General features: G+C 42.8%; 1 protein-coding gene across 1 annotated transcript in view; it reads right to left on the bottom strand.

Annotated features, from left to right (window-relative positions):
* The window catches only part of DNAH8 (dynein axonemal heavy chain 8), a 137,533-nt gene that overhangs the window by 13,019 nt on the left and 98,559 nt on the right, over positions 1-25,955 (bottom strand). The window contains exons 75-87 of the mRNA XM_053382927.1: positions 25,511-25,666; positions 19,764-19,946; positions 19,306-19,411; positions 16,832-17,084; positions 15,492-15,682; positions 12,720-12,841; positions 9,590-9,708; positions 9,233-9,435; positions 7,627-7,700; positions 4,133-4,285; positions 2,548-2,703; positions 1,790-1,906; positions 126-227 (exon numbers count right to left, since the gene is read on the bottom strand). Coding sequence (XP_053238902.1) covers positions 126-227; positions 1,790-1,906; positions 2,548-2,703; positions 4,133-4,285; positions 7,627-7,700; positions 9,233-9,435; positions 9,590-9,708; positions 12,720-12,841; positions 15,492-15,682; positions 16,832-17,084; positions 19,306-19,411; positions 19,764-19,946; positions 25,511-25,666 — 1,935 coding nt within the window. The remainder of the gene's footprint in view (positions 1-125; positions 228-1,789; positions 1,907-2,547; positions 2,704-4,132; positions 4,286-7,626; positions 7,701-9,232; positions 9,436-9,589; positions 9,709-12,719; positions 12,842-15,491; positions 15,683-16,831; positions 17,085-19,305; positions 19,412-19,763; positions 19,947-25,510; positions 25,667-25,955) is intronic.

Genomic DNA, 25,955 nt, shown 5'->3' with positions numbered 1-25,955 from the left:
GTCCTATTACATTGCTGGTGCATTTTTAACAACATTCTATAGCTTATTTCAATTGAAAGTGAATCATTGTTCATTTGGAAGCCTTTTTTGCTTATTGTTAAGAACTTTTCATCACATTTCCTTACCCTTGCAAAGCAATTAAGAAGACGCTTATCATAATCATCGGTGACCCTGCCTCCATACTGTACTTCTCCAATCATGTATCGGACTGTGCTCCAGGATATTCCCTAGAGACAAAAACAAGCACATTTCAGAAATTCTAGTACATACTCACAAACTTGGATTGCACAAAGTGCTCAAGGATCATGTGCAGGCGCCCGTAACTCTGACTTTTGACTAAGGATAACAACTGAAAACCTCAAACATAACTAAGTTTCTCCAGAAAACAAATAAAAATAAAGACCATCTTGTGATTTTGACCTAAGATTGTAAAAATCTGTTTTTAGCTCTTGATCATCCCACATAACTGAAAATCAATAGGGAAGAGGCGATTTGCCACATTTCTCATATTCCATTCAAAAGCCTCATTTGTCAACATGGCTATAAACTATTAACTGCATGTACTACAAAGGGACGCGGGTGGCGCTGTGGTCTAAACCACTGGGCCCCTTGGGCTTGCTGATCGGAAGGTTGGTGGTTCGAATCCCCGCGACGGAGTAAGCTCCCGTTGCTCGATCCCTGCTCCTGCCAACCTAGCAGTTCGAAAGCACATCATAGTGCAAGTAGGTACCACTCCGGCGGGAAGGTAAATGGCGTTTCCGTGCACTGCTCTGGTTCGCAAGAATCGGCTTAGTCATGCTGGCCACATGACCCGGAAGCTGTACGCCGGCTCCCTCGGCCACTAAAGCAAGATGAGCACAGCAACCTCAGAGTCGGCCACGACTGGACCTAATTGTCAGGGGTCCCTTTACCTTTTTACTACAAATGCATTGCGTCCCACAGTGAATGCGCTGCTACCCAAAAGTACAGACTGCAGCCGCTTGTTCTTTTATAAGCCATAATAACTGTGGGTACGATCCATTCCTTTATGGATGCAGCTATGCACACAAAGCAATTGACATTTCCCTCTCTCCCTGGCTGCTGCAGGTATATGACATGTGCACATCACACTGCATGGACCATTACTTCCAACAGGAGGCCCAAGTGTGCTTCCCATATAGTCATCTAGCGATCCCTCTCCTCTGCCTGGGGTCTTGGCCTGCAAACTACACTGAGTGTGAGACCCTGGGAAGAGAGGGAGGAATGAATTTCTATATGGGAGCTACACACATGCCTCCTGGTTCTCAGTAATAGTTGGCAAGTTACAATACATGCTAAGGTAAATGTCATTGCAGGTGGGAAAGGGCTTAAAAGAAGGCTCAGCTGAAGGCAGTTCAGTTCATCACCCACAGGAATCCATCACCCACAGGAAGGTGGATGAAGCCCAATGTTTCAAACTTAGAATGCTGTTCATAACTGAGGCAGAGGAAAATATAAGTGCACAATTAATTTGTTTGCTGCTTCATAATCCACTATACGACCAAGACCATTCATCTTCACTTTAAATTTCTACTAAGGAAGGCTTCATACTTTCAAGAGAAGCTATGTTGCAAATGGTTTGCAGGATCTCTCTGGGCCACACAAGCACTTATTTGAGAGACTGGGGGCTGAGTGAATGGGTGGGTAATCTGAGTCACTAAAAAAACTGGGGCTCTAATGCTTGTCTCTTTTTTGAGGTTAAGATAAACTGACCATAATCATCCTCAGCTTATACAAAGTAGAAACAACATTACAGTATAGGGACACTCACTTTTTTAATGTCACATTCGTCCAAATGATTCTGTATAAACTGAACACTGGCTGTGAAGTCTGCTGAGTTGAATTCATAAGGAATATTCCAGCCCAAAGGGCCAAATTTGCGTCTTTCCTGAAATAAGACAATAGAAACCAAGGAGTGTGATTTCAGTATTTATTAATGTTGTTTGTTTCGCTTATTATTGCTTTTCATTTAACAACTTCTATCGCTGACATTTCAGGTCAATACCATTTTCTGATCAAATATATTAGAATTGACAGAATATTGATCGAAAATGGATAAATGTTTCTTGATATGAATTATGCACCTACTGCAGCTCATGATACACCAGGAAATCATCGGAAGAATCTCACAATACAATGTACTCTTAACAACCCAGAATGTAATACAGTGACCGTTACCGATCCCATTTAGACGCAGCATGGTCACTTTGAGTCATCTTAATTGGCAATTTCCATTCAAAAAATACAGGAAATACAGGAGATACAGGAAAGCTGTATTATCATTCTTTAACTAATTTTTGTGCTCAAAGGATAATTCTTCAGGTATTGCCGTGGTTTGTCAAATACCCAAAGATAGATATTGCTACCCTCTGAGACCAAAAATTTGAAGCAGAAGGATGGGTGTGCAGCATCAAGCCTTTATTGTGCATTATAAATATTGAGCTCACATATAGCAATAGGTTATTTTTCAGGCATCCCAGTGGAAAGGTCCTGTTAGGCATAAATGAAAAGAAAGTATGTTTGTAATACCTGAACAGTGGAGTGTAGGAAAGCCACGGTGTAAAGAAGGGGTTTCCACATGGGCATGTTGCTGACATCAAGCAAGTCCTGATTTATACCAGAAAATGTTCTTTTCAAACCTGCTCGCATACCTTGTGGTGGTTCATTTGTGAATTTTATAGAAGTCTGGCATATATAAAAAGAAAAAAAGATTTATTTCATTTGACCTCAAAAGCAGCACGCCTAAAAATCACACCGTTTTCAAAGCTAAAGTTCAGACAAAAACAAAAGTCAAACACAACTTTGGTTCTAGTGTGTAGTCTTAAAAATGAGAGACATGTGACTGAACAGCTTCCCACTGGATGAAACACACATGCTTCCTGTATCCACACCTCCTTCCTTATTCCATTGTTTATCTGATTCCATTAGGTATGAATTTACAAGACCCCCCCCAAAAAAAAACCTAAGATCCTTGTTACTAGTCCAGTATAACAATGAGCTATAAGCTACTAAAAATGTTTCTAGATTCAGGTAGGTAGCCATGTTGGTCTGACGCAGTCAAAATATATAAAAATAAAAATGTCCAGTAAGAAGTGTGCATGCACACAAAAGCTTATACTAAGAACAAACTTAGTTGGTCTCCAAGGTGCTACTGGACTTTTTTTAATTATTATTATATATTTCTACTAAAAATGTAATACCCTTCAGCAGCCAATGATCAACAATGAGGGCAGTGAGGTGTCTCATTTATGAGTCAGGGAGCAGCAGCTGCCAGTAGCAGCATTATGGAACTATGCAGGGGAGGATTTGATTGACATTTTGGATTGGAGAAGATTGAAAGCCCCTTGTAAAATTCATTATAAATAACCCAAATAACTGACATCCAATAGGTAGGATATACATATATAAATAATTTTAAAATCTTTATAAGTACAAACGATAACACCAAAGATAGTGACAATTGGACAATGGCATGCCAGTCTGGAAAAAAAAAACAGCAGGCTGATGGCAGAATAATCTCTGCTTTAGGGCCCTGTCTACAAGCGAGGAAACTCTTGAATAGGTAAAGATTCTCTTCTTGCGTCAACCATAACCTAAAGTCTCTCATATGACTGAAAAGTTTTTAACCTTTAGGTAAAGGTAAAGGTACCCCTGCCCATACAGGCCAGTCGTGTCCGACATTAGGGTTGTGCGCTCATCTCACTCAAGAGCCCGGGGGCCAGCACTGTCCGGAGACACTTCCGGATCACGTGGCCAGCGTGACGAAGCTGCTCTGGCGAGCCGGCACCAGCGCAGCACACGGAAACGCTGTTTACCTTCCTACTATAAAGCGGTACCTATTTATCTACTTGCACTTAGGGGTGCTTTCAAACTGCAAGGTGGGCAGGAGCTGGGACCGAAAGACGGGAGCTCACCCCGCCACGGGGATTCGAACCGCCGACCATGCGATCGGCATGTCCTAGGCACTGAGGTTTTACCCACAGCGCCACCTGCATCCCTTTAACCTTTACCACAGTTTTAATTTCAATGCAAACAATATTTCTCCTTCCTACTTTCAGTTTTGCCACATGAATTAACAGTTCATCTAAATCCCCTTGAACATACTAGGGCTAACCTGAAGCAAAGTAATTGGAAACTTCTCATGTGGTTCAGTGGTTATCCATACTCGGAAGCTATCATCAGGGATATCAGCACTAATCATTGTTTCCAAAAGTTCTTCCATGAACTCCAGACCCAGATGGCAGTTCTGAAGTAACACCCAGCCACCCTGTACCAAACAACAACAACAACAGCACCTTAATTAAATAATCTGCTAAACATCAAGCCAACTGCAATTTACTAACAACAACAACTACACTTGAGTATTCCACAGATGGAAGGTTTCACTAGCTACTTGTTATCATTTATATCTCCTTCATATTGGGGTTTGGGGTTTCTGTGTTTTAATAATAAATATGGATTTGCATTAAAATGAAACAACTACTGTAGGTTCCAATGAGTAAGTAAAGTAGTACTGCCATCTTGTGGTAGTTATAAAAATTATAGCAGGGCAATTTCTACTGGTTTTGCTGATCAGGAGATACCTTGTAATCATCATCATCATTTATTAAAAGAAACCCCCTGCTTTCCCCTTCAGAATAAGGGTTTTCTTTAGGCTCAGCAAGCTCTAAGATTCCCAAAACTTCTATCAATCACTGAGGGGTTCTGGTGAGCTCTTTGTTTTAGTAGGGTTCAACTTTTTCAGACCCAGAATACACCATGCATTTGGGGACCCATTTCTTACTTTTTAAAAACAATATATATTTGTATGGTGGTAGTGCTAATATTGTGACCCACTTCAGATCATGTTGCACCACGGAGCAGGTTCCCAACCCACCACTAAAGGCCAGTGGATTTCTGTCAGAAAAAATGGTGGGGTATAAATAAACGATGATGATGATTTATTCCTCCAGGAGAGAGTCCAGGGCTTCTCTCATCATAGAACACCAACACGTATTAAGTATGATGTTTGTATGCCCCTTTTTTCGCCACAGAATGCCTCATAATTCTGTTCCTGTATTCAGAGTTCATTTCACCTCTCTTGTTAGTTAAGCAAATTTTCCTTTTGCCTTACAATCAGTGCCCTCTTCAGAGTTGAGTTACGGCTCTGGTGTGCTCCAGACTTTAGCCTTCAAGGTCACCTGCACTTAGCTGTGCATTGACCCTGTCTCTGTTGCTCTGTTTCCCTTGGCTGAAACCCACCCCCCAAATATATATATATACCAGTGAGGGAGGACAGAACATGTTCACATCCGCTCTGCTGGCATCCCCCAACACCAGCAAAGAAAGGTTTCGACTCAGATTTAGCAAATATGCCACCTCTTCTTTTTAATCTGAAGTCACACTAACATCCCAGGCCTATAGACTTTGCTTTGGAAGCAAGTCTCATTGAAAAGTACAGCAAAAGTTATTTTCCAAAAATACCCATGCTTCAGATACTATAATAACTGCAGTTAAGCTCTGTTAAAATCAATGGGGCTTCCAAATAAGTCTGTTAGAAATTTAAGGTAACCAGTTTAATAGGGAATTACAGCTATTCCTCAATACCACACTTGAGTGAATTTAATAGTGACAGACCAGAACAGCCAAAATCCTATCCATCTTTTACAGTGCATTTCTTCACTGACCATGTCTCAGCCAGAATGACAAAGCAGTGAGGTAAAGAGCAGGTATGGTAGCTAAACAAATGGGTAGATATAGATATAGATATAGATAGATGATAGATTAGATAGATAGATAGATAGATAGATAGATAGATGATATAGCTATGCCCAGGTTCCTAAGTAAAGAAGCTCAATACATAATACTAACAGGCAGTGCTTTTTTCTGAGGGGAAGCAGGGGTACGCATACCCCTAAACATTTTGTGAATCTAAGTTTGGCCTCATTGAGGGGCAGTATTTCAATATGAGTAGGAAAATGAGAGACTTCTAAACATTTTTTTATGTATAGAAAAAAAGCACTGCTAACAGGTATTAAGGTAGAAGGCCAGCTAGACTGTGGGAGCTATTCAGTGTACAAAGTTATCCATCGTATGGAGAAGGTGGATGGAGAGAGATTTTTCTCCCTCTTTCATAGTACAAGAACCAAGGATCATCCTCTGACACTGAATGCAGTAAGTCTGAGGATGCACAAAATACTTCACACAGTGAATATTTATATGGATAATGGTCTTGATGGCTGGCTCTTTACTCCAGTAGAGAGGCAGTATGTGATTGAATTCCAGCTGTTGCAAAACAGGAGTGAAGGAGTGCTGATTATGGGCTTTCCATAGGCATCTGGTTGGTCTCTGTGAGAAAGCCACTCTCCTGTGCTGGGGGGGGGGGCAACACGAGCCCCCCATGTCATTGGGGAGTCCCAGCCCGCAACATGCCCGCAGCCAGCCAATCCAGCTGGTTGGGGTGTGTGGTTTGCTGCATTTAAGCAGCCCTGCGGCGGCTGGGATTCTCCCTTCAGCTTCCTGCTTCTGCGGATCTCCTGCCCTCCCACCCTCTCTTCTTGCGTTCGACACCTTGACCTTGCTATGGACTTCGGTTGGTCACCTGCTGAAGGGGCCTGGCAGGAATTTTTCCACTTGGCAGATTGGCACCAGCCACTTGGTTTTCGCCTACCACATAGCAAATCGTCACAACTTTGTAAGGTTTGGTGGTTAGGCATTGGAAAAGCTTGTTTGATGGGAGGGGAGGTTGTGGCCATCACCTGCCCCTCCCCTTTAAGGGTATTCCATTAAAGGAGTCTAGGGGTCGTAGTTCCTGTCCGAAGCCCGGGTGGAGGCTAGGGCCATGGCACAACCTTTCCGGTGACCCTGAGGGGAGCTCCGAATTGATGTACATCCACAGGGCTCCCCCTACTGGTGGTTAACCCTTGTGAGACTAGCTGCATGACAGGCAGGAGTCAGATATAGTTGGTTTGGGTCCAGTGCCTAAGCCAATGCCACTCACATTCTGTAACCAATAAAGTTGTGGCCTTTGTTAGCCCATTAACCTAAAATACTGGTGTCCACATGTTTTATTCATCAAATGGGGGTGGGGGTGGGGCCTTGATACTCAACAGAATGTTGCACTTACTCAGCCCTTTGGTATGATCCAGCAGGATTCCTTTTCTGTTCTTACTTAGAAATCAGCCCCATTAAGATGGATAAAATTATGCCTAGATAAGTGAGTATCAGATTGCAGCCTCACTTTTTAAAATGCGATTATTTTATTTTATTTAAACACATTTTATTTTATTTTTATTTTAAACAAATAATAAATAAATAAAAATGGGCACTCCACCCCTGAGACCGTTCCATTATAACTATCCAACCTCCCAAAATTTCAACACCTTTTGCAATTGTTTGATGCCTTTCCATTTTAATAGTACAAATTCTACAAATATCTTCCATATCTCCTCAAAATCATTTCTCCCGCATATTCCCCATCTTACCTTAATAGCACATGTTCATTCATCATTAATAGCTATATGCCACACCTCTTTATACATTTTTTAAAATGGAAGTTCAAAACCTGAGTCAGGGGGTGGGTGGAATCTTAAAAAAACTCAAGCGAAGGGATGAGGTATATATACATACCTGTGACATTGATGTCTGAATAAGCTTGCGTGCATGAACTTCTTGTCCTTGTCCCATAGAAATAGCTCTGTTTTCTACAACAAGTGAAATGGTAGAATGATAATAAGATTACATAAATTTGTACTCTTGGTTGCAGGCAAGTTTTCAAAAAGCGTGGAAGCACTCCCCCCCCCCTTTGCTAATTTGGCTTTTCAATTCTATGCTTTAACTTACTAAAGAATCCTATGCATATTGTATTCATTTAGCAGCTATACAGCATTGTATATTTGTAAGACTTCACTGAATGTTGGCCTTTTATATTATTCATGTTTGTGCTGCCTTCCCTTTGCTACAAACCAATTAACTCAGTTAATTTAGTATATCACTTTGCTGCATGCATGAAGGTCTTTTGATGCCAATGAGAATTAAGTTAAGGAATAAAGGTAAAGGTAAAGGGACCCCTGACAGTTAAGTCCAGTTGCAGATGACTCTGGGGTTGCGGCGCTCATCTCGCTTTACAGGCCGAGGGAGCCGGTGTTTGTCCGCAGGCAGTTTTTCTGGGTCATGTGGCCTGCATGACTAAGCCGCTTCTGGCGAAACCAGAGCAGCGCATGGAAATGCCGTTTACCTTCCTGCCAGTACCTATTTATCTATTTGCACTTTTGGGTGTGTTTTCAAACTGCTAGGTTGGCAGGAGCTGGGACCGAGCAACAGGAGTTCACCCCGTTGCAGGGATTTGAACCTCCGACCTTCTGATTGGCAAGCCCAAGAGGCTCAGTGGTTTAGACCACAGCGCCACCCTTAAGGAATAAAGCCAGAGGTAATTTCTGACTCTTTCAAGAAGTTATCCTCTGTGGTAGTTAGCACTGGTGATAGTTGTGATGGCAGCAAATGTCCACCTGCGTGAGCTGTAATAACAGAAAGGCAGCAAACTTTTTATCTGTCAAGAGCTGCATTCCCTTAAGTGTAATCTGTTGAGGGGCTAAATGCTGACAGTGGGTAAAACCATAGCTTGTGGCAGACAGGGTTGCCTCCTTTCCCCGTTTTCTACCACCCCCTTCTCTCCCTTGCTCCCTCTTTCCTCCTACCCAGTGAGCTACTAACTAGAGGAAGGACAGATCACTCTTCCAAGAGGCCTGAACTGGCCACTTATGGCAATATTCTCTCCCCGCCCCACTTTCCATTTCTCTACGCATTTCAACCGCCCCCCCCCCCCGCTGTCCTGCCCTCCACCTCTTCTTCCGAGCTCCTCCCATCACATGAAATAAGGCTGAGTACCACATGAAACTTGGTGGCACATTACCCACCCTGTCCTAGATCAAGAAAGAGCCATTTATTACAGAATTAGTGAAAGCTCCTCTAACAGTAGCCTCAAGTGCCTTGAAATCTGAAGATCTTTCTAGCCCTGCCTTGTGTAAGAATTGGCTTTTTATTAATGGACACCTCCTGCTTGAACAATTGAATACAACCCTCATTACAAAGTTGCTGAAGTTTTTTCAGGATTGTTGATGAGAGGGCCCACTGCAAATTCAGTGAATTATTACAAAAACCAAATTTACCAAAGTGTTTTTTTCTTTTAAAAAAATATCAAATTCTTATATTGAAGAATAAAATATTATATTTATACCCAGTTTAAGTTTCCTGGCCAATGCATCAATCTGGATAGTTGGATCAGATCCCATTGATAAAAAACAGATGAGCGGGGTTCGCTTGTCACTTTCCTCCCAAGTTTTCTCTAAGTTTAAAATGACTGGCTCTGTATACTTTTCATTCAGTGAATCTGCAATGTACTTCCTGGCTTGAGAAAGTGTGCGATCTGGACACCACGACCTAGGAATGAACATATTTGGTGAGGCTCAAATTGAGTGTCAGTTTCATCTACGTATCGTTTTTTTCTGAGGGAAATGCAGCATAGCGATTAACACGCAGCACTCTTAGAAGAATGCTAGCAAAACAAGCAATGCTGAAATTGCATGATCCTCACCTGATAAGCAAAAGTTTACGAAAAGTATCTAGAGAGTCACTGTATCCATCAGGAATCGTTTCTTCCTCTGGAGCCTCCTTGTCAAACCAATTCTTCCACCCCTTCTCATTACGACAGATCTAATGTACCAAATGCAATAGACAAACATAGTTTTCCCATTAAAGTATGCTCATGACAATTTTAGAAAGTTACACTTCAGTCAAAGTCATATTTCATAGAATCACAGAACTGTAGAATTGGAAGGGACTTTCGGGGTCATCTAGTCCAGCCCCCTGCAATGCAGAAATCTCAGCTACAGGATCTATGACAGATGGCCATTCAACCTCTAGTTTAAAAGCTACAAGGAAGGAGAGTCCACCACTTTCTGAGTAAGTCTGTTCTATTGTCTAACAGCTCTTACTGTCAGAAAGTTCTTCCTGATGTTGAGCCAGACTCTTCTTTCTTGTAACCTGAAGCCATTGGTTCATGCCTGGAGCAGGAGAAAAAAAGATTGCAGCATCTTCTATGTGACAGCCCTTCATATATTTGAAGAGGGCTATCATATCTCCTCTCAGTCTTCTTTTCCATGCTAAATATACCCAATTCCCTCAACTGTTCCTGATAAAGCCTTGATCATCTTGGTCAGCCTCCTCTGCACACGTTCCAGCATATCAATATCCTTCTAAAACTGTGGTACCCAAAACTGGACACTGCACTCCAAGTGTGCCTGACCAAGGCAGAATTGATGCTTTTGAATTATGGTGCTGGAGGAGACTCTTGAGAGTCCCATGGACTGCAAGAAGATCAAACCTATCCATTCTTAAGGAAATCAGCCCTGCGTGCTCACTGGAAGGACAGATCGTGAAGCTGAGGCTCCAATACTTTGGCCACCTCATGAGAAAAGAAGACTCCCTGGGAAAGACCCTGATGTTGGGAAATATTGAGGGCACAAGGAAAAGGGGGCGACAGAGGACGAGATGGCTGGACAGTGTTCTTGAAGCTAACATGAGTTTGACCAAACTGCGGGAGGCAGTGGAAGACAGGAGTGCCTGGCATGCTCTGGTCCATGGGGTCACGAAGAGCTGGACACAGCTAAACAACTAAACAACAAAATCACTTCCCTTGATCATGAAACTATACTTGTGTTAGTTTGATGTCATCTGCAAATTTCTTGAACATCCCTTCGGTACCTTCATTCAAGTCATTTATAAAGATAAAGGGCGCTATACTTCTGTTGATGCTGCCTAAAATAGCATTAGCCTTTTTTTGCTGCTGCATCATAGAATTGCTGTTGTTGTTGAAGGAGCAGTGCAGTTCTTACTTAATAAAAACGGTGTAGACAGTCTGAAAAGTTAGTATAACTGCAGAATATGCTCATCATCACCATGGCTGGAAAGTAACTAATGGGATCCTCTAGTTAACCCGTGTCCTCAGACCTAACTATCCTGCAACAATGTAGTAAATCAAGCTGGGGGCCCAGTCACATGCCAGTTCCGTCTTTTGCTCTCCTGCCATCATTTCCAGCCACCCACAAGGTGCTTGCAGAACTGCCAGTTGCTTTGCCCCCAAAACTCGGCCCCAGAACAGGCTCTTGTCACAGCAGCACACTTCACCTCCCCACTGCATGCGGTGCAACACACATCTAGTCAGGTGCAACACCAATAGGAAAAACATAGAAAAAACGGTGAGTAGAGAGAAGGTGCACAGGACGAGCTTCTACCAAAGTGCAACTAAAGCAATGAAACCCAGTGTGGCGATCACACAGGGTCCACGGACGTTTGATGGTCTATTGACCCTGTGCCACCACTGTGATTGCTTTCTTCGCTGCCACCAACCCGTTTCTCACGGGTACACATGGAGTTCAGACAGTTGTTAACATAAACAAATAATCAAGTTTATTTTTATAGGTATGAACAAGCTTGTGGTTTCAGTTCATTGTTCTTGGCAGTTTCTTAATCTTAGTTCCTTAACTGACCTATGCGTTCCTAACAACTTCAAACTGATTATTCCAACTATCTATCTGACTCCACCTAACAATTCTTCTCACTCCCTCACCACACAATTCGACCAACCCACAGACTTATATCCTCCCTCTTCCTTCTTCAACTCTCAAATGACTTCCACACATCTCCGACTCTCACTCTAACTCCTCCTATCAGTTTCTCTCTGGCCAATCACATCACACTCATTTAACCCATCTAGGAGGCAAACGCCACACCCAGGGACTGCCCTGTCCAGTCCCCTGCCCTCAAGGAAAGGCTCTTTGGTGTGGCTGTGTGCCCCCAGCCTGTTTTCCAGCTGCACCCAGAGCTTGGGGGACCTTTGCTTCAAATCCCACCACCCCCATTTCACTGCTGCAGGATTGGAGGGGATGGGGGAGGAAAAAGAAATGAGGGGTGCAGAAGATGAGCCCTGAGATATTTTTTTCCCCTGACATAGGAGGTGAGGGCTTACTGAGCAGCTCTGACTGCTGCTTAGAGAAGGAGGCTTAGCAGACCATCCCAGAAAGTTCTGCTCATGTTAGGTAGAACATGTTTTTGAAGGGTGGGATGTGTCAGTATTTGTGGTTATTTATATGCCCACATATAGGCGCACAGGAAACTGCCTTGTACCAAGTCAGACTATTGGTCCATCAAAGTCAGTATTAGATGGACTGTTGGTCCATCTAAGTCAGTATTGCTCACTGGAAGGACAGATCATGAAGCTGAGGCTCCAATACTTTGGCCACCTCATGAGAAGAGAAGACTCCCTGGAAAAGACCCTGATGTTGGGAAAGATGGAGGGCACAAGAAGAAGGGGATGACAGAGGACGAGATGGTTGGACAGTGTTCTCGAAGCTACAAACATGAGTCTGACCAAACTGTGACTAAACGACTAAACAACAACAACAAATCAGTATTGCCTACAACTGACTGGCAGTGACATTCCAAGGCAGTGGACATTCCCAGCCCAACCCAGAGATGTCAGAATCTGGGACCTGCTCTGCCACTGAGCCAAGGCTATTCTCTTGAGGGGAAAAGATAGCATGTCATTAGGGTACGAAACTAAGCAATATTGGAATTAATGGCCACGTCTCAATTCTCTAAGGCAAAAGGATACAATGGCTGTGGGAAACAATATACGGAACAGAAAGGAAGACAAGTGAGCCCACCTGGTTCATAATTTCAGAAAATTGCGGTAGTTTACTCAGTTCTACCAGATTCAACCATGTCATATCAAGAATCCAACGGAATGGTTTGGGAGGACAAGCTTTTAGGTCCAGTGCTGCACCCCCTGATTAAAAACAATCATCACCATTATTATTACAGAGTACATACATGTTATGCTTAATATTATTAAATTCGAATTTTAGACAATCAGAAAAATGGCAGTCTCTATCCCACCAAATAACAGAGGAAGCAAACACAGTCCACAGGTACATTTTGCATGAGTTTCTGTAGACAAACTTGTTGTGTAAGCTCTCTGGAGAAATGTGTGTTACTACCAGGGTTGGCCCACCCATGAGGCAAGGTGAAGAAGGATCCACAGGGGCAGCAGATTCCAATGGATATCTTTATTCCTTGCTTGTTCTTGATGTAGATCTTCACTCACTCCTTCCTGGGTGGGGAGGGGGTACCCTTTTGTGGTTCACCTCAGGTAACAAAGTGTATTGGTCTGGCCCTGGTTGGTACCTAGCAGCTCTCCCGAATATTTGTCTCCATTTGATATGACTGAAAACCCCTGAACATATACTGGTGAGTAAACCCCATTGACCCCCATGGAATTGACTTCTGAATAAATATGTTTAACAAACACTGCATGGCACAACTGGGATCATGGCACAACTACAGAACTTCATAGGACTTACTTCTGGGTGAGGACAATAGTTTAAGTGATGTTGTGAGGTTGTTCAGACATCAGTATGCATGGACTGGTACTTTCTAAGCATGAATAATATGAAGGTGTTGTCAGTGTGCAATGCAGCATTTACAAGGATGCTAAAGGATTATCTGGTGATGTAGGTAGTTTCATTTTTTTCACCTGCTGACGTGTTGTTGTGCTATTGACTGAGCATAGGATTGTGAGTATGCTATTATGTCAGTGTTAACCTTGATATAGCGACCACCAGGATCATAGGGGCACCCTGCCTGGAAACAGTTTCAAAATGCAAAATATTACAACAGCATTATTTCTCTAAAACCAATGCTTTTTCTATTATATCTAAAAGCATGTAGGATGAATGTCTAAAATATGCCATTATTCTCGTTATTAATAATACAGAATCAGTTTTTTTGCAGTTATTATAGCCTCATTGTTTGCTACAAACTTTTAATTGCCCTTATTTCACAGCCTTATACCTGATTAGCATTTTAATTCATTCTCCTTGCATCTATGACATCTATGATGGTAATGTATTATGGGTAATTTTACATTTTTGTATGACACATACACTTTCCTTTATGTGAATAACTTCCTTTTATAGAGGTTTTTCCATGACTAATACAAAATAAGAGCCAAGACTAATTCGTACAGTGTCACAGACAATACTCCATCAGCAGCATTGCCTTCTTTAATATTTAGAATTCATATAAAGCTTTTATGTTTCAAAAACAGTTGGTGCATTACATGATTAATCGGACAGAAGTCCTTCTAAAGAGTTCCCATAAGAACTCAATCAAAGCATGCCCTGACCACATTTTAGTCATCAGAAACTGTAGCTCCCATTCAAAGCCATGGTCTTAATCAGGGACAACCAAAATGGTGCCCTCTGTATGTTGGAATACAATTTCCATTATCCATTGCTAGCCATGCTAGCTGTGGCTGGTGTGTTTTGTTGTCCAAAAACATCTGGAAGCACCATGTTGGCTAACCCTAGTCTAATCAAAGCACAATTCTCCAAATTACCAGGAACTGTAGTTAGTTTAAAACTAGAAGCTTTCTCATCCTCACAAAGGGCAAAAGAGGAGGGAGACATTTCACAAACCAATGGCTTGCCACGACTTGTATTCGTAGCAGGAAACAATTGTTTACAACTACAAATGAACTTGTATACTATGAGCTAAGAGACACATACGTTTTAGGCTGCATTTCCGTTTCCGGTTACACAAAATTAATGCCCATTTACTACAGTAGAATTAACCGGCACATCAGTCTTTAGGCAGTCTTGCATCCTTAATAAGGTTTAAAAGCCTGCTCTGTCCCCATGAATGTGTTTGAATAAAATTGATGTTATAAAAAATTTAATAATCAGTGTGGATATGCATAAGGATGGCTTACGTAAATGATGGATATGCAGGGCAGGAAAGGTACCAACAAGTGCACAAGGTCACCAGCATGGCCAATGAGCATTCTCAAGAAGGCTGTTATTCCGGGGCAATGAGCTCCAAATTCCTCTGATGTGCATTGGGGGGTGGGGTGGGGTATGCAAGGTCTGTGCTGCTGCTGAGATCCGTGTGGACTCACAAGTCACAGCTGTGCTGCAACTGACCCAAGCAAAGCATTTTACAGCAGCACAAAGAAAAAGCATCAGAAGTGAATGAAGTGCTTGCTTCAGGCAGTGAGTGAGTGATAGTTCCAGGATGCTGAGCGGAAAGTTCCAGACAAAACAATGCTCCAACTGTGTGCATTTGCCCTCTTCCTGCTGGCACTCAGCGGAGCTGGAGGGGAGCACTTCTGCCCCCCCCAAAGAAAGGGAGCCTGGGGGGCTTTGTATAGGCATCTGGGGGGCCACTGTGAGAACAGAGTATGGGAGTAGATGGGTCTTTGGACTGATCCTGTGCAGCTCTTATATTCTTAAATTCCTGTTTACCCATTCCAATGGCTTTAGGCAGTTGTCCGCTCTGTTTAGTGTTCCACACAGAGTTGCTTTCAGTATAATATGCAAACATGTATCCCATTACAAGCTTTTGTAACAAGGTAGAAATAATTCAGAACTAGTAATTACCTTTAATTAGTGCTTGGAACTCCTTTGGCTTGATTTGACCCCTCTGCAGATCAATTTTTAATGTCAGAAGCAGCGTAAAGAGAAATTTATGGTTTTCATATAAACCTCTAACAGAGTATGTGAAAGTTTCATATGTCAAAAACTCAATAATATTTGTGATCCTTTTCTGTGGAATAGGGGACTTATCAGATCTAAGGCATAAAAACAAAGCAAGAAAGTAAGCAAACAGATTCACATCAATAAGCTCAAAGTGGCTCACATCAACTTCACAAAAGTTTACACAATAAAATATAGCAGCATTTCAAGTAAATTCGCTAAAAGAAAAAGTAATATACAAAAGGTACAATATTTAATATACAAAAGAGGGATTCAAATATTAATAGACCAAACATCTCATATTCATAAATATATACAATGAATTGTTTCTGCTTGTGTTTGTGCAAAGACTTCCACTTGTTCAGTGTAACATTCCCTCTACCTCCTCTGCTCATGCACACATACCCAATTGCCCCAAAGGGTTGGAGGAATCCCTAGAACAGACATGGGCAGGAGCACTGGGGGAGGAGAGGAAAATCCATTAAGCAGTCAAAAGCACTTGCCTGAACAAGACAACTACACTGGATGCAATTCTAAGGTTAAACAATCTACTAATAACTCACATTAAGGCCTAAGAATAGAAATACAAAAATATGTTACGCGTTTTGGGAGGGGTTAGGCTGAATACACGGACCCTCTTCTAATTCTTGGAATAGCCAAGCTAGCTTTCTGGTGAGGTGATGGGGAACAAAGGCTCTGTGAAAATGGCAAATGGGTAGGGCCCCTTTCTCCAACTCACAGCAGAGTTGAAAGCAGAGAGTTTTAAGTGATGTGAGCTAGAAGCAAAGCCGAAAGCTGGAGAGTGTCAGAGCAATGTTTGATTTCTGTTTTAATCCAAGGCTGCAGCTATGGAAGAAGTAAGGCCCTCTTGGGGGTGTTAATGCTGTAAACCCCTCCATAATGGGCTCAGGTGGTGTGTGTATGCTTGTGTAAAAAAAACCCATATATCTTTAAAACAACTCAGTCTCCACTGTACCTCATTCAAAAGGAAACAGGAACCTAGGGTAAGCACCTGAAACCCCTGGATTCTTGCAGTGCTTGGAGATTGGGATGACATGCCACAATTAAAATCTAAATAGCAGCAAAAAGCAGTACAGCTGAGCAAAATAAAATGTTGCTCTGAACAACAACCCCAAAGTCATTCAGGACTCGGCCCGACTAGGTTGGGTGAAAATGAGCCTGAAGCAGAGGGGATGGATTGGGAAAAGATACAGGCATCTGCAGAAATAACATGGTATTCTTACCTGGCCATGGACTGATCAAATAGTTTTAAGAACTGAGCTAATGAGGTTTGGTACATTGTATTGACCATGCTCATTTCTGTGATAAGAAAATAAAGAATGCTTCCTCGTGTAGCAGCTGGACGATATTCCTCTTGTGCCGTGTTAATTTTTTTCTCAGTTTCTCCTGCAACTTCCAGCTTTTCAGATACCTCTGTAGCAGTTTGTTTAGTTGTCCTCAAAACACCAATTAAAGATTCGTCATCCACCAAAGACCCTAAAGGGCACCAGAGGAGATGTTTGGTAACGGTGCTTTTTAATTTCCTGTACAGAATTCAGAACTCAATATGGAAATAAAATCAACCAGTTCCTCTATCAGAAAAACATAATTTAATTAGTACAAAGAATGCAGGCCAAGCAGTTAAAGCAAAGTGGTTCTTTGCATTCTAAATGAGCCAAATAAGGGTTGCCCAGCCATTATGCTGGTTGCTTCTCCTACAGCATGCTATGTATCTTTCTGTAGAAAGCCCAACAACTAATTATGATGAAGGAAGAACACTTCATCCCAAAAGCTGGGGGTCTCTTTTTATTCCAGTGGAGAGACAGCATGTAAGTGGAAGAAACTGGTAAGAAGCAATTAGCATGAACAGCATTACCACAAGGCTTTTTTGGGCAAATGCTGGAGCCCCAGCAGGGCCTATTATTGCTGATGATGGGTGGGGTGCTTTTTAAAAAATCCTGACACTGAGAGGACCACAGGGAAGCAGCAGCTGCTGCTGCTGCTACTTGCAGTGAGCTACCACCTGAATTCCCTCAAAATACTCACTGTCCCTGCCTCCAACATACCCCCATTATGGATGGATGCTAGGTTGGAGCCAATTAGGGGCGATTTAAATGGTTGCCTGCTGCAGGCAACAACATCCACCCAATGCTCCTCTCTGTCGCTGGCCCTGTTGCTGCTTCTTCTCTGTCATATGCCCCGTAGAAGGAAAATAGATTGAGGTAGATCTTGCCAATTTCCCTGCCTTTGAACACTACATGGCAGTGTTTCTCATCTGCTGGGTCATCCTCCATGGAGAAGGAACATAGGAAGCTGCCTTATACTGAGTCAGTCGATTGGTCCATCAAGCCCAGCACTGTCCACACTGACTGGGGTTCAGACACTCTTCTAGCCCTGCCTGAAAATTCTGGAGATTGAACTTCTACACACTAAGCAGATGCTCTGTCACTGTGGTCCTTTCCCAATAGAGAAAGGAGGGTCCATAGCCTCTTCTGTTTTAGCCACAAAGAACCTCAACCGCCCATCTGCTTCATCTCAGAGGAGTGTGATCTATCCATTTCAGACAGAAACTTCTGCTCTCTAGTTGTTTATCTTTTCACATTGCACATCCAGTACTTCACATTAATATGGTAGGAAGGACATAGGTAAAGGTAAAGGGACCCCTGACCATAAGAAGAAGAGTTTGGATTTGATATCCCGCTTTTTCACTACCTGAAGGAATCTCAAAGTGGCTAACAATCACCTTTCCCTTCCTCCCCCACAACAAACACTCTGTGAGGTGAGTGGGGCTGAGAGACTTCAAAGAAGTGTGACTAGCCCAAGGTCACCTAGCAGCTGCATGTGGAGGAGCAGGGAAGTGAACCCGGTTCACCAGATTACAAGTCCACCGCTCTTAAGCACTACACCACACTGGCTCTCACACATAAGGTCCAGTCGCGGGAGACTCTGGGGTTGCGGCACTCATCTTGCTTTACTGGCTGAGGGAGCTGGCGTTTGTCCGCAGACAGCTTCCGGGTCATGTGGCCAGCATGACTAAGCTACTTCCGGTGAACCAGAGCAGCACACGGAAATGCCCTTTACCTTCCCGACGGAGCGGTACCTATTTATCTACTTGCACTTCATGCTTTTGAACTGCTAGGTGGGCAGGAGCTGGGACCGAACAACGGGAGTTCACCCCTTCGCAGGGATTCGAACCGTTGACCTTCTGATCGGCAAGCCCTAGGCTCTGTGGTTTAACCTACAGCGCCACCCGCGTTCCAGGAAGGACATACTCGAATGCATAAGGATGTCTGAGAGGTTTGTCTAATGAATTAGGTGTATTACTCGCAAAGAGCACACAGCATTGCAGAAGTAAACCTATTTCTCTGGACTGGACTGGACTAGACTGGAGCGGCTCAAATGATTGGATGCTCCTCTGTACAAATAAATAAACAAATAAACCTCTGCAGATAGAAATGAGATGCCAAGAAACCCTTTCTCCTCAGTGCGTAACATCCTATATGCAGGGGTTATTTATTTATTGTATGAAGGATTCAAGTATGCCCCCTATCTGCAGGCTGAAGTAGTGCAGTCCAGGTACAAACTTTCAACTGCATTTACTTCAGGTAGAATTAGACCTTTTAATATGGTAAACCAGAGACGCGTGTCCCTATCCTTAATGGAAGCAGACCGATGCCAACCTTAATAAATACGAAATGAATATAAGTTGATACACTACCTTTAGTTGCAGTTAATTTATAAAGCAGGTTGTCTTCAAGTTCTTTCATCTTCCGTTTATTGTATGTTACATCTTCCATGAGTTTAATTCTCTCTGCTTCCAGTTCCTTTGTTAAATATCAAGACAAACTGTCTAAACATTTTTAGCATTCTGTTATGATGCAATTGCCCCAATCATAATCTGTTAGCGCTTGCACATTTATGTGTTTTATAATTTAAAAGAGACTGCTGTATTATTATATTTACACTAAGGAAAAGGAATTTGTTCAGTTGATTTTTCTTCTCCCAAGTTTCCTTCTTTCCAAAATTCATCCCCATCCACTCCAGCCACCACCTCAAATCACCATGACTTGCTAGCGGGTTCTAGACCAGCATTTCAGAATTAGAAGATCAAGCATCAGTAAAGCATTATAGTTTCATTGCTTTGTTAGTGCATGAGTTCATTCTTGGTTATCTTACCTGTTTCTCTGTAAGAATTACTCTCTTCAATAACTGATTTTCAAGCCCTTTCATTGTAACAGTAAAATCGATTACTGATGATTTGGCATTAATCTCAGGAGTGAAGGCAGGATTAGGCAATTTTGTAGTGATATAAAGTTTAAATGTATTCATGACATCTACTTCCTTATCTCCAACTTTCACCTAAACAACAATTCAATATAACAATAACAGATATTGCATTCTAATCTCACATATAATTATTGAGAAAGATCATTCAGGAAGATGTGCACACATTACAATTGTTCATTTACAATTAAATTTGCTTAATCTGCATCTGTGCTACAAATAATTATTAATATTCTATGTGGCTGTAAAATCTGGTTTCTGTCCTTTTCCTCAGTTTTTCATTACATCATAATGTGGGTCCCCACCCCTAATTTATCATCACAGAGTCCTGCAGCAATTACACAAATCAAGAAAAACAATGGTATTAGAATGGTAATATGACTGTTTATGGTGCATTTTAAATTTCTTCTCATAATCTTCAGGTTGAACTCTTCCAGTGCCCACAAAGTGGGAGGCAGAGATGAGGAAGGAGCTTCTGGTATGAAGAGGAAACTTGCCTGCAGCTGCAATTTTGTACCTGTCACTGGTGATCAGAAAACTGGTAGGCACCATCATAAATTTGTTCAGGCCAAATCAAGCCACTAGACTATAGAAAAATGAATCAAGTTGTCTCAGTGTTGAATTTAGGGTCATGTCAGAGGTTCTCACACACAAGGTACCAAGCTGAGGGAGCACAAAGTTGAGAAGATCCATAACTGAGAAGATTCATTTTGGGGTGCCTAGCATTTCTAAGACCCTCCCTGTTTGAACTACTACTTAGGGTGAAAGAGAAGGGGCTCCATGACTACCCTTAAAAAAATATGCTCCAGCCTTAGCTGAGAATATACGCACCCAAAAATATTGTTAAGCAGGCAGAGTGAGAAGGCCATTTGCAGTCTTTCAGGGACCACTGCTCAGTTTTACTCCTTTTACTGCCCAGTTTTACTCCATTTACTGCCCAGTTTTACTCAGCCACCATGATTTTGATGGCATTCACAAGTGCAAAGATGTAGTGGGAATGTGTGTTTTAGTTACTTAGTTATTTATTAGATTTATACTTTGTACTAAGCATTGATCTCATGCGGTGTTAATGAAGTGTTATGGGGGGTGCTACCTGCTAAGCACTTGAGAGGCAGGTAGGGGAGAATAAGAACTTTGCCCCCATAGACTGACAAAAACACAACAAAACCGCTTGTCAAGCAGACCTCTGACCAATCTACCCCTAAGATTCTGAGTTAGAGAAGAAACTGGTCACATGATCAAGAGGTAGGTGATTAGCTGTGGGAGGAGCTTGTCAGAGATTGTAGGGCAGCGGCGCGCGCCTAGCGGCGCGCGCAGTTTGATCCATCTTTTAGATTTAGGGGAGCTAGTCTCAAACGTTTGTGGGGGGAGATATAGGTTTATTTGGGGGGATTTATTTGTCCTGTCTTCACGCTTTTTATGATGGAGGACCGCTGTAGTCACCCCCAACGACACCTTCTCAAGATGGAGGATGAGGGAACAGCTGCAGTCGCCTGTGGTTCCTGCGCAATGTTTGCCATCTTGCCAAAGGTTGCAGGCAGCTTTACCTGCAGCAATTGCATGTTGATTGCCCTCTTAAAAGACAAAGTCCAGCAACTGGAGGAACGTGTAGCTACGCTCCAAAGAATTAGAGAGCTGGAGCTCTTCTTGGAAGCAACAGAGCACACCGTCTCCACCAAGGAGGAGACAGGGGACTCCCCTGAGAAGGAGGCTAGTTCACCAACACAGGAGCCAGATATATGGAGAAACGTGACTCAAAGAAGTAGGAGGCCCAGGGTTCGCTCTGATTGTTTAGAAATATGCAATCGCTTTGAGGTCCTTTCCCCTAGCATGGAAGACGAAGAGCAGACTCCATTTGAGGATCTCTCCCTCATTACAGTCGATCAGGAATATGAAGACGAGCAGCAAAGGCAGTCCTCAGGGAATGTGCAGGCGACCTTGGAATGGACAGCTCACGGAAGAACCCCGACCAGACCTAAGAAGAGGCGTGTAGTGGTGATAGGGGATTCCCTACTGAGGGGAACAGAAGCAGTGATCTGTGGGCCTGACAAGATGTCTCGGGAAGTGTGCTGTCTCCCCGGGGCTAAGATCCAAGATGTAACTGAACGACTGCAAGGAATCATAAAACCCACTGACAAATACCCCTTCCTCTTGGTTCATGTGGAAACCAATGACACTGCAAGCAATAGCCTCCAGAAGATCAAAAGAGATTACGAGGCTCTGGGCAGGAAATTGAAGCAATTAAATGCACAAATTGTCATCTCATCTGTCCTCCCAGTTGAACGACGTGGCCCAGGGAGAGAGGGAAAAATAGTGGAAGTGAACAACTGGCTTCGCAAATGGTGTAAACAGGAACGGTTTGGATTCTTAGATCACGGAATGCAGTTTCTTGAAGATGGACTTCTGGCAAGCGATGGGCTGCACCTCACAACGGTTGGGAGGAATGTTTTTGCAAAAAATCTCAGAAACCTCATCAGGAGGGCTTTAAACTGACTAATGTGGGGGAGGGAGACAGTGCTCCTGAAGGTAGGAGTCTATCAATTGATGAAGATGATCATCCAAATGTCATAGACCGAATGGAGCAAACAGCACGCAGACCTAGTGGTGGGAGGAAAAAATCCTTAAATAAGAGACACGGGGGAATGATTAATGGACTTCAATGTCTGTACACTAATGCGCAAAGTATGGGAAATAAACAAGACGAGCTTGACCTCTTGGTACAGCAAACTAAATATGACATAATAGGAATCACTGAAACCTGGTGGGATAAGTCCCACGATTGGAATGTAATAATGGAGGGATACAATCTATTTCAGAGAAACAGACCAGACAAGAAAGGAGGAGGAGTGGCGTTATATGTCAGGGATGTGTATACCTGTGAAGAGATCCAAGATTTAGAACCTCAAAGCCAAAGTGAGAGCATTTGGGTCAAAATTAAGGGAGAGAAGAATAACAGAGACCTCATTGTGGGAGTTTACTATAGATCCCCAAGCCAAACGGAGGACATAGATGATGCCTTCCTGGAACAGATGGCCAAGCATGCAAAAGGAAGGGAGATAGTAGTAATGGGGGACTTCAATTACCCGGATATTTGTTGGATGTCAAACTCAGCCAAGAGCATAAGGTCAAACAGATTCCTCACTGGCCTTGCAGACAACTTCATTGTCCAGAAAGTGGGAGAAGCAACAAGAGGAACAGCCATTTTAGATCTGGTCCTAACCAATGTTGATGACCTGGTTAGTGGGGTAGAAGTGGAAGGATCATTAGGCGCGAGTGATCATGCTCTTCTGAAGTTTACTATACAGCGGAAAGGAGCAGCCAAGCATACTAGGACTCAATTTCTCGACTTTAAGAAAGCCGACTTCATAAAACTTAGGGAAGTGCTTGGTGAGATCCCATGGACAGTAATACTAAAAGGAAAGGGAGTTCATGATGGCTGGGAGTTTGTTAAGAGGGAGATAGTAAAAGCACAACTTCAGGCAATACCAATGAGACGGAAACATGGAAGGTGCCTAAAGAAGCCAGGGTGGCTATCTAAAGAACTTTTAACTGAGTTAAGATTAAAAAAGGATGTGTACAAAAAATGGAAAAGGGGGGAAACCACCAAAGAGGAATTCAAACAAATAGCCAACACGTGTAGACACAAAGTCAGAAAAGCTAAAGCACAGAATGAACTCAGGCTTGCTAGAGAGGTTAAAAGCAACAAAAAAGGCTTTTATGGGTATGTTCGTAGCAAAAGGAAGAACAAAGAAACAGTGGGGTCACTCAGAGGAGAAGATGGTGAAATGCAAACAGGGGACACAGAAAGGGCTGAACTCCTCAATGCCTTCTTTGCCTCAGTCTTCTCCGATAAAGAAAACAATGCCCGACCTGAAGAATTTGGAGCAAATGATTCAGCAGAGGAAACACAGCCCAGAATAACTAAGGAGATAGTACAAGAATACTTGGCTAGTCTAGATGTATTCAAGTCTCCAGGGCCAGATGAACTGCATCCAAGAGTATTAAAAGAACTGGCAGATGTGATTTCAGAACCACTGGCAGTCATCTTTGAGAATTCCTGGAGAACAGGCGAAGTCCCGGCAGACTGGAGGAGGGCAAATGTTGTCCCTATTTTCAAAAAGGGGAAAAGAGAGGACCCAAATAATTACCGCCCAGTCAGTCTGACATCAATACCAGGGAAGATTCTGGAGCAGATCATTAAGCAAACAGTCTGTGAGCACCTAGAAAGGAATGCTGTGATCACCAATAGTCAGCATGGATTTCTGAAAAATAAGTCATGTCAGACTAACCTGATCTCGTTTTTTGACAGAATTACAAGCCTGGTAGATGAAGGGAACGCAGTGGATGTAGCCTACCTTGATTTCAGCAAGGCATTTGACAAGGTGCCCCATGATATTCTTGTAAAGAAGCTGGTAAAATGCGGTCTTGACTATGCTACCACTCAGTGGATTTGTAACTGGCTGACTGACCGAACCCAAAGGGTGCTCATCAATGGTTCCTCTTCATCCTGGAGAAGAGTGACTAGTGGGGTGCCACAGGGTTCTGTCTTGGGCCCGGTCTTATTCAACATCTTTATCAACGACTTGGATGATGGACTCAAGGGCATCCTGATCAAATTTGCAGATGACACCAAACTGGGAGGGGTGGCTAACACCCCAGAGGACAGGAACACACTTCAAAACGACCTTGACAGATTAGAGAACTGGGCCAAAACAAACAAGATGAATTTTAACAGGGAGAAATGTAAAGTATTGCACTTGGGCAAAAAAAATGAGAGGCACAAATACAAGATGGGTGACACCTGGCTTGAGAGCACTACATGTGAAAAGGATCTAGGAGTCTTGGTTGACCACAAACTTGACATGAGCCAACAGTGTGACGCGGCAGCTAAAAAAGCCAATGCAATTCTGGGCTGCATCAATAGGAGTATAACATCTAGATCAAGGGAAGTAATAGTGCCACTGTATTCTGCTCTGGTCAGACCTCACCTGGAGTACTGTGTCCAGTTCTGGGCACCACAGTTCAAGAAGGACATTGACAAACTGGAACGTGTCCAGAGGAGGGCAACCAAAATGGTCAAAGGCCTGGAAACGATGCCTTATGAGGAACGGCTAAGGGAGCTGGGCATGTTTAGCCTGGAGAAGAGGAGGTTAAGGGGTGATATGATAGCCATGTTCAAATATATAAAAGGATGTCACATAGAGGAGGGAGAAAGGTTGTTTTCTGCTGCTCCAGAGAAGCGGACACGGAGCAATGGATCCAAACTACAAGAAAGAAGATTCCACCTAAACATTAGGAAGAACTTCCTGACAGTAAGAGCTGTTCGACAGTGGAATTTGCTGCCAAGGAGTGTGGTGGAGTCTCCTTCTTTGGAGGTCTTTAAGCAGAGGCTTGACAACCATATGTCAGGAGTGCTCTGATGGTGTTTCCTGCTTGGCAGGGGGTTGGACTCGATGGCCCTTGTGGTCTCTTCCAACTCTATGATTCTATGATTCTATGATTCTATGATTCTAGGGTTTCCCCCTATTTGGCCACAGGATTTATTTCATTTGCTTGCTCAGAACAGATGCGATTAAACATTTATCACACTTTTAAATAAAATTTATTACAGTCATAGCTCTTTTATAAAGGTAACTAACCTTGAAAGAGGTTCCTGATTTAATGAAGTTCTTTTCTAATATATTATCAAGTGCAGGATCTAATTCTTCACTTATATCCTCAATTAAAAGTGGTCTCCCCAGAGAGAGGGCGTCCTCTAGGTGTGTGCGGAAATATTTATGATTCAGAGTTGTCACCTTAGAAATGGAAACAGTTTATTCTTACAAGAAAGATAATTGGCAAGGCACCTTCATGTTACTAATTCTTAGAACACCTTTACCTCTCTGCAATCCTATTCCTACTTACCTGAGCATAAGTCTCATTGTACTCTGTGGGGTTTACATCTGAGTAGACATGATCAATGGGACTTTGATGTCCCATTGCACTAGCAGACCTCATTCCACATGCTCAGAAAGTTAAGTGCCTCCCATAGTGTGCAAATTATTTTAGAAGTTTACTATGCTTTCTATGGCAGGCCACTGAGGA

Source organism: Podarcis raffonei, chromosome 3, assembly GCF_027172205.1.
Source record: "Podarcis raffonei isolate rPodRaf1 chromosome 3, rPodRaf1.pri, whole genome shotgun sequence".
Classification (NCBI taxonomy): Eukaryota; Metazoa; Chordata; class Lepidosauria; order Squamata; family Lacertidae; genus Podarcis; species Podarcis raffonei.
Note: the sequence above shows the minus strand (reverse complement) of the source record. Positions and strands in the feature narration are given on the sequence as shown.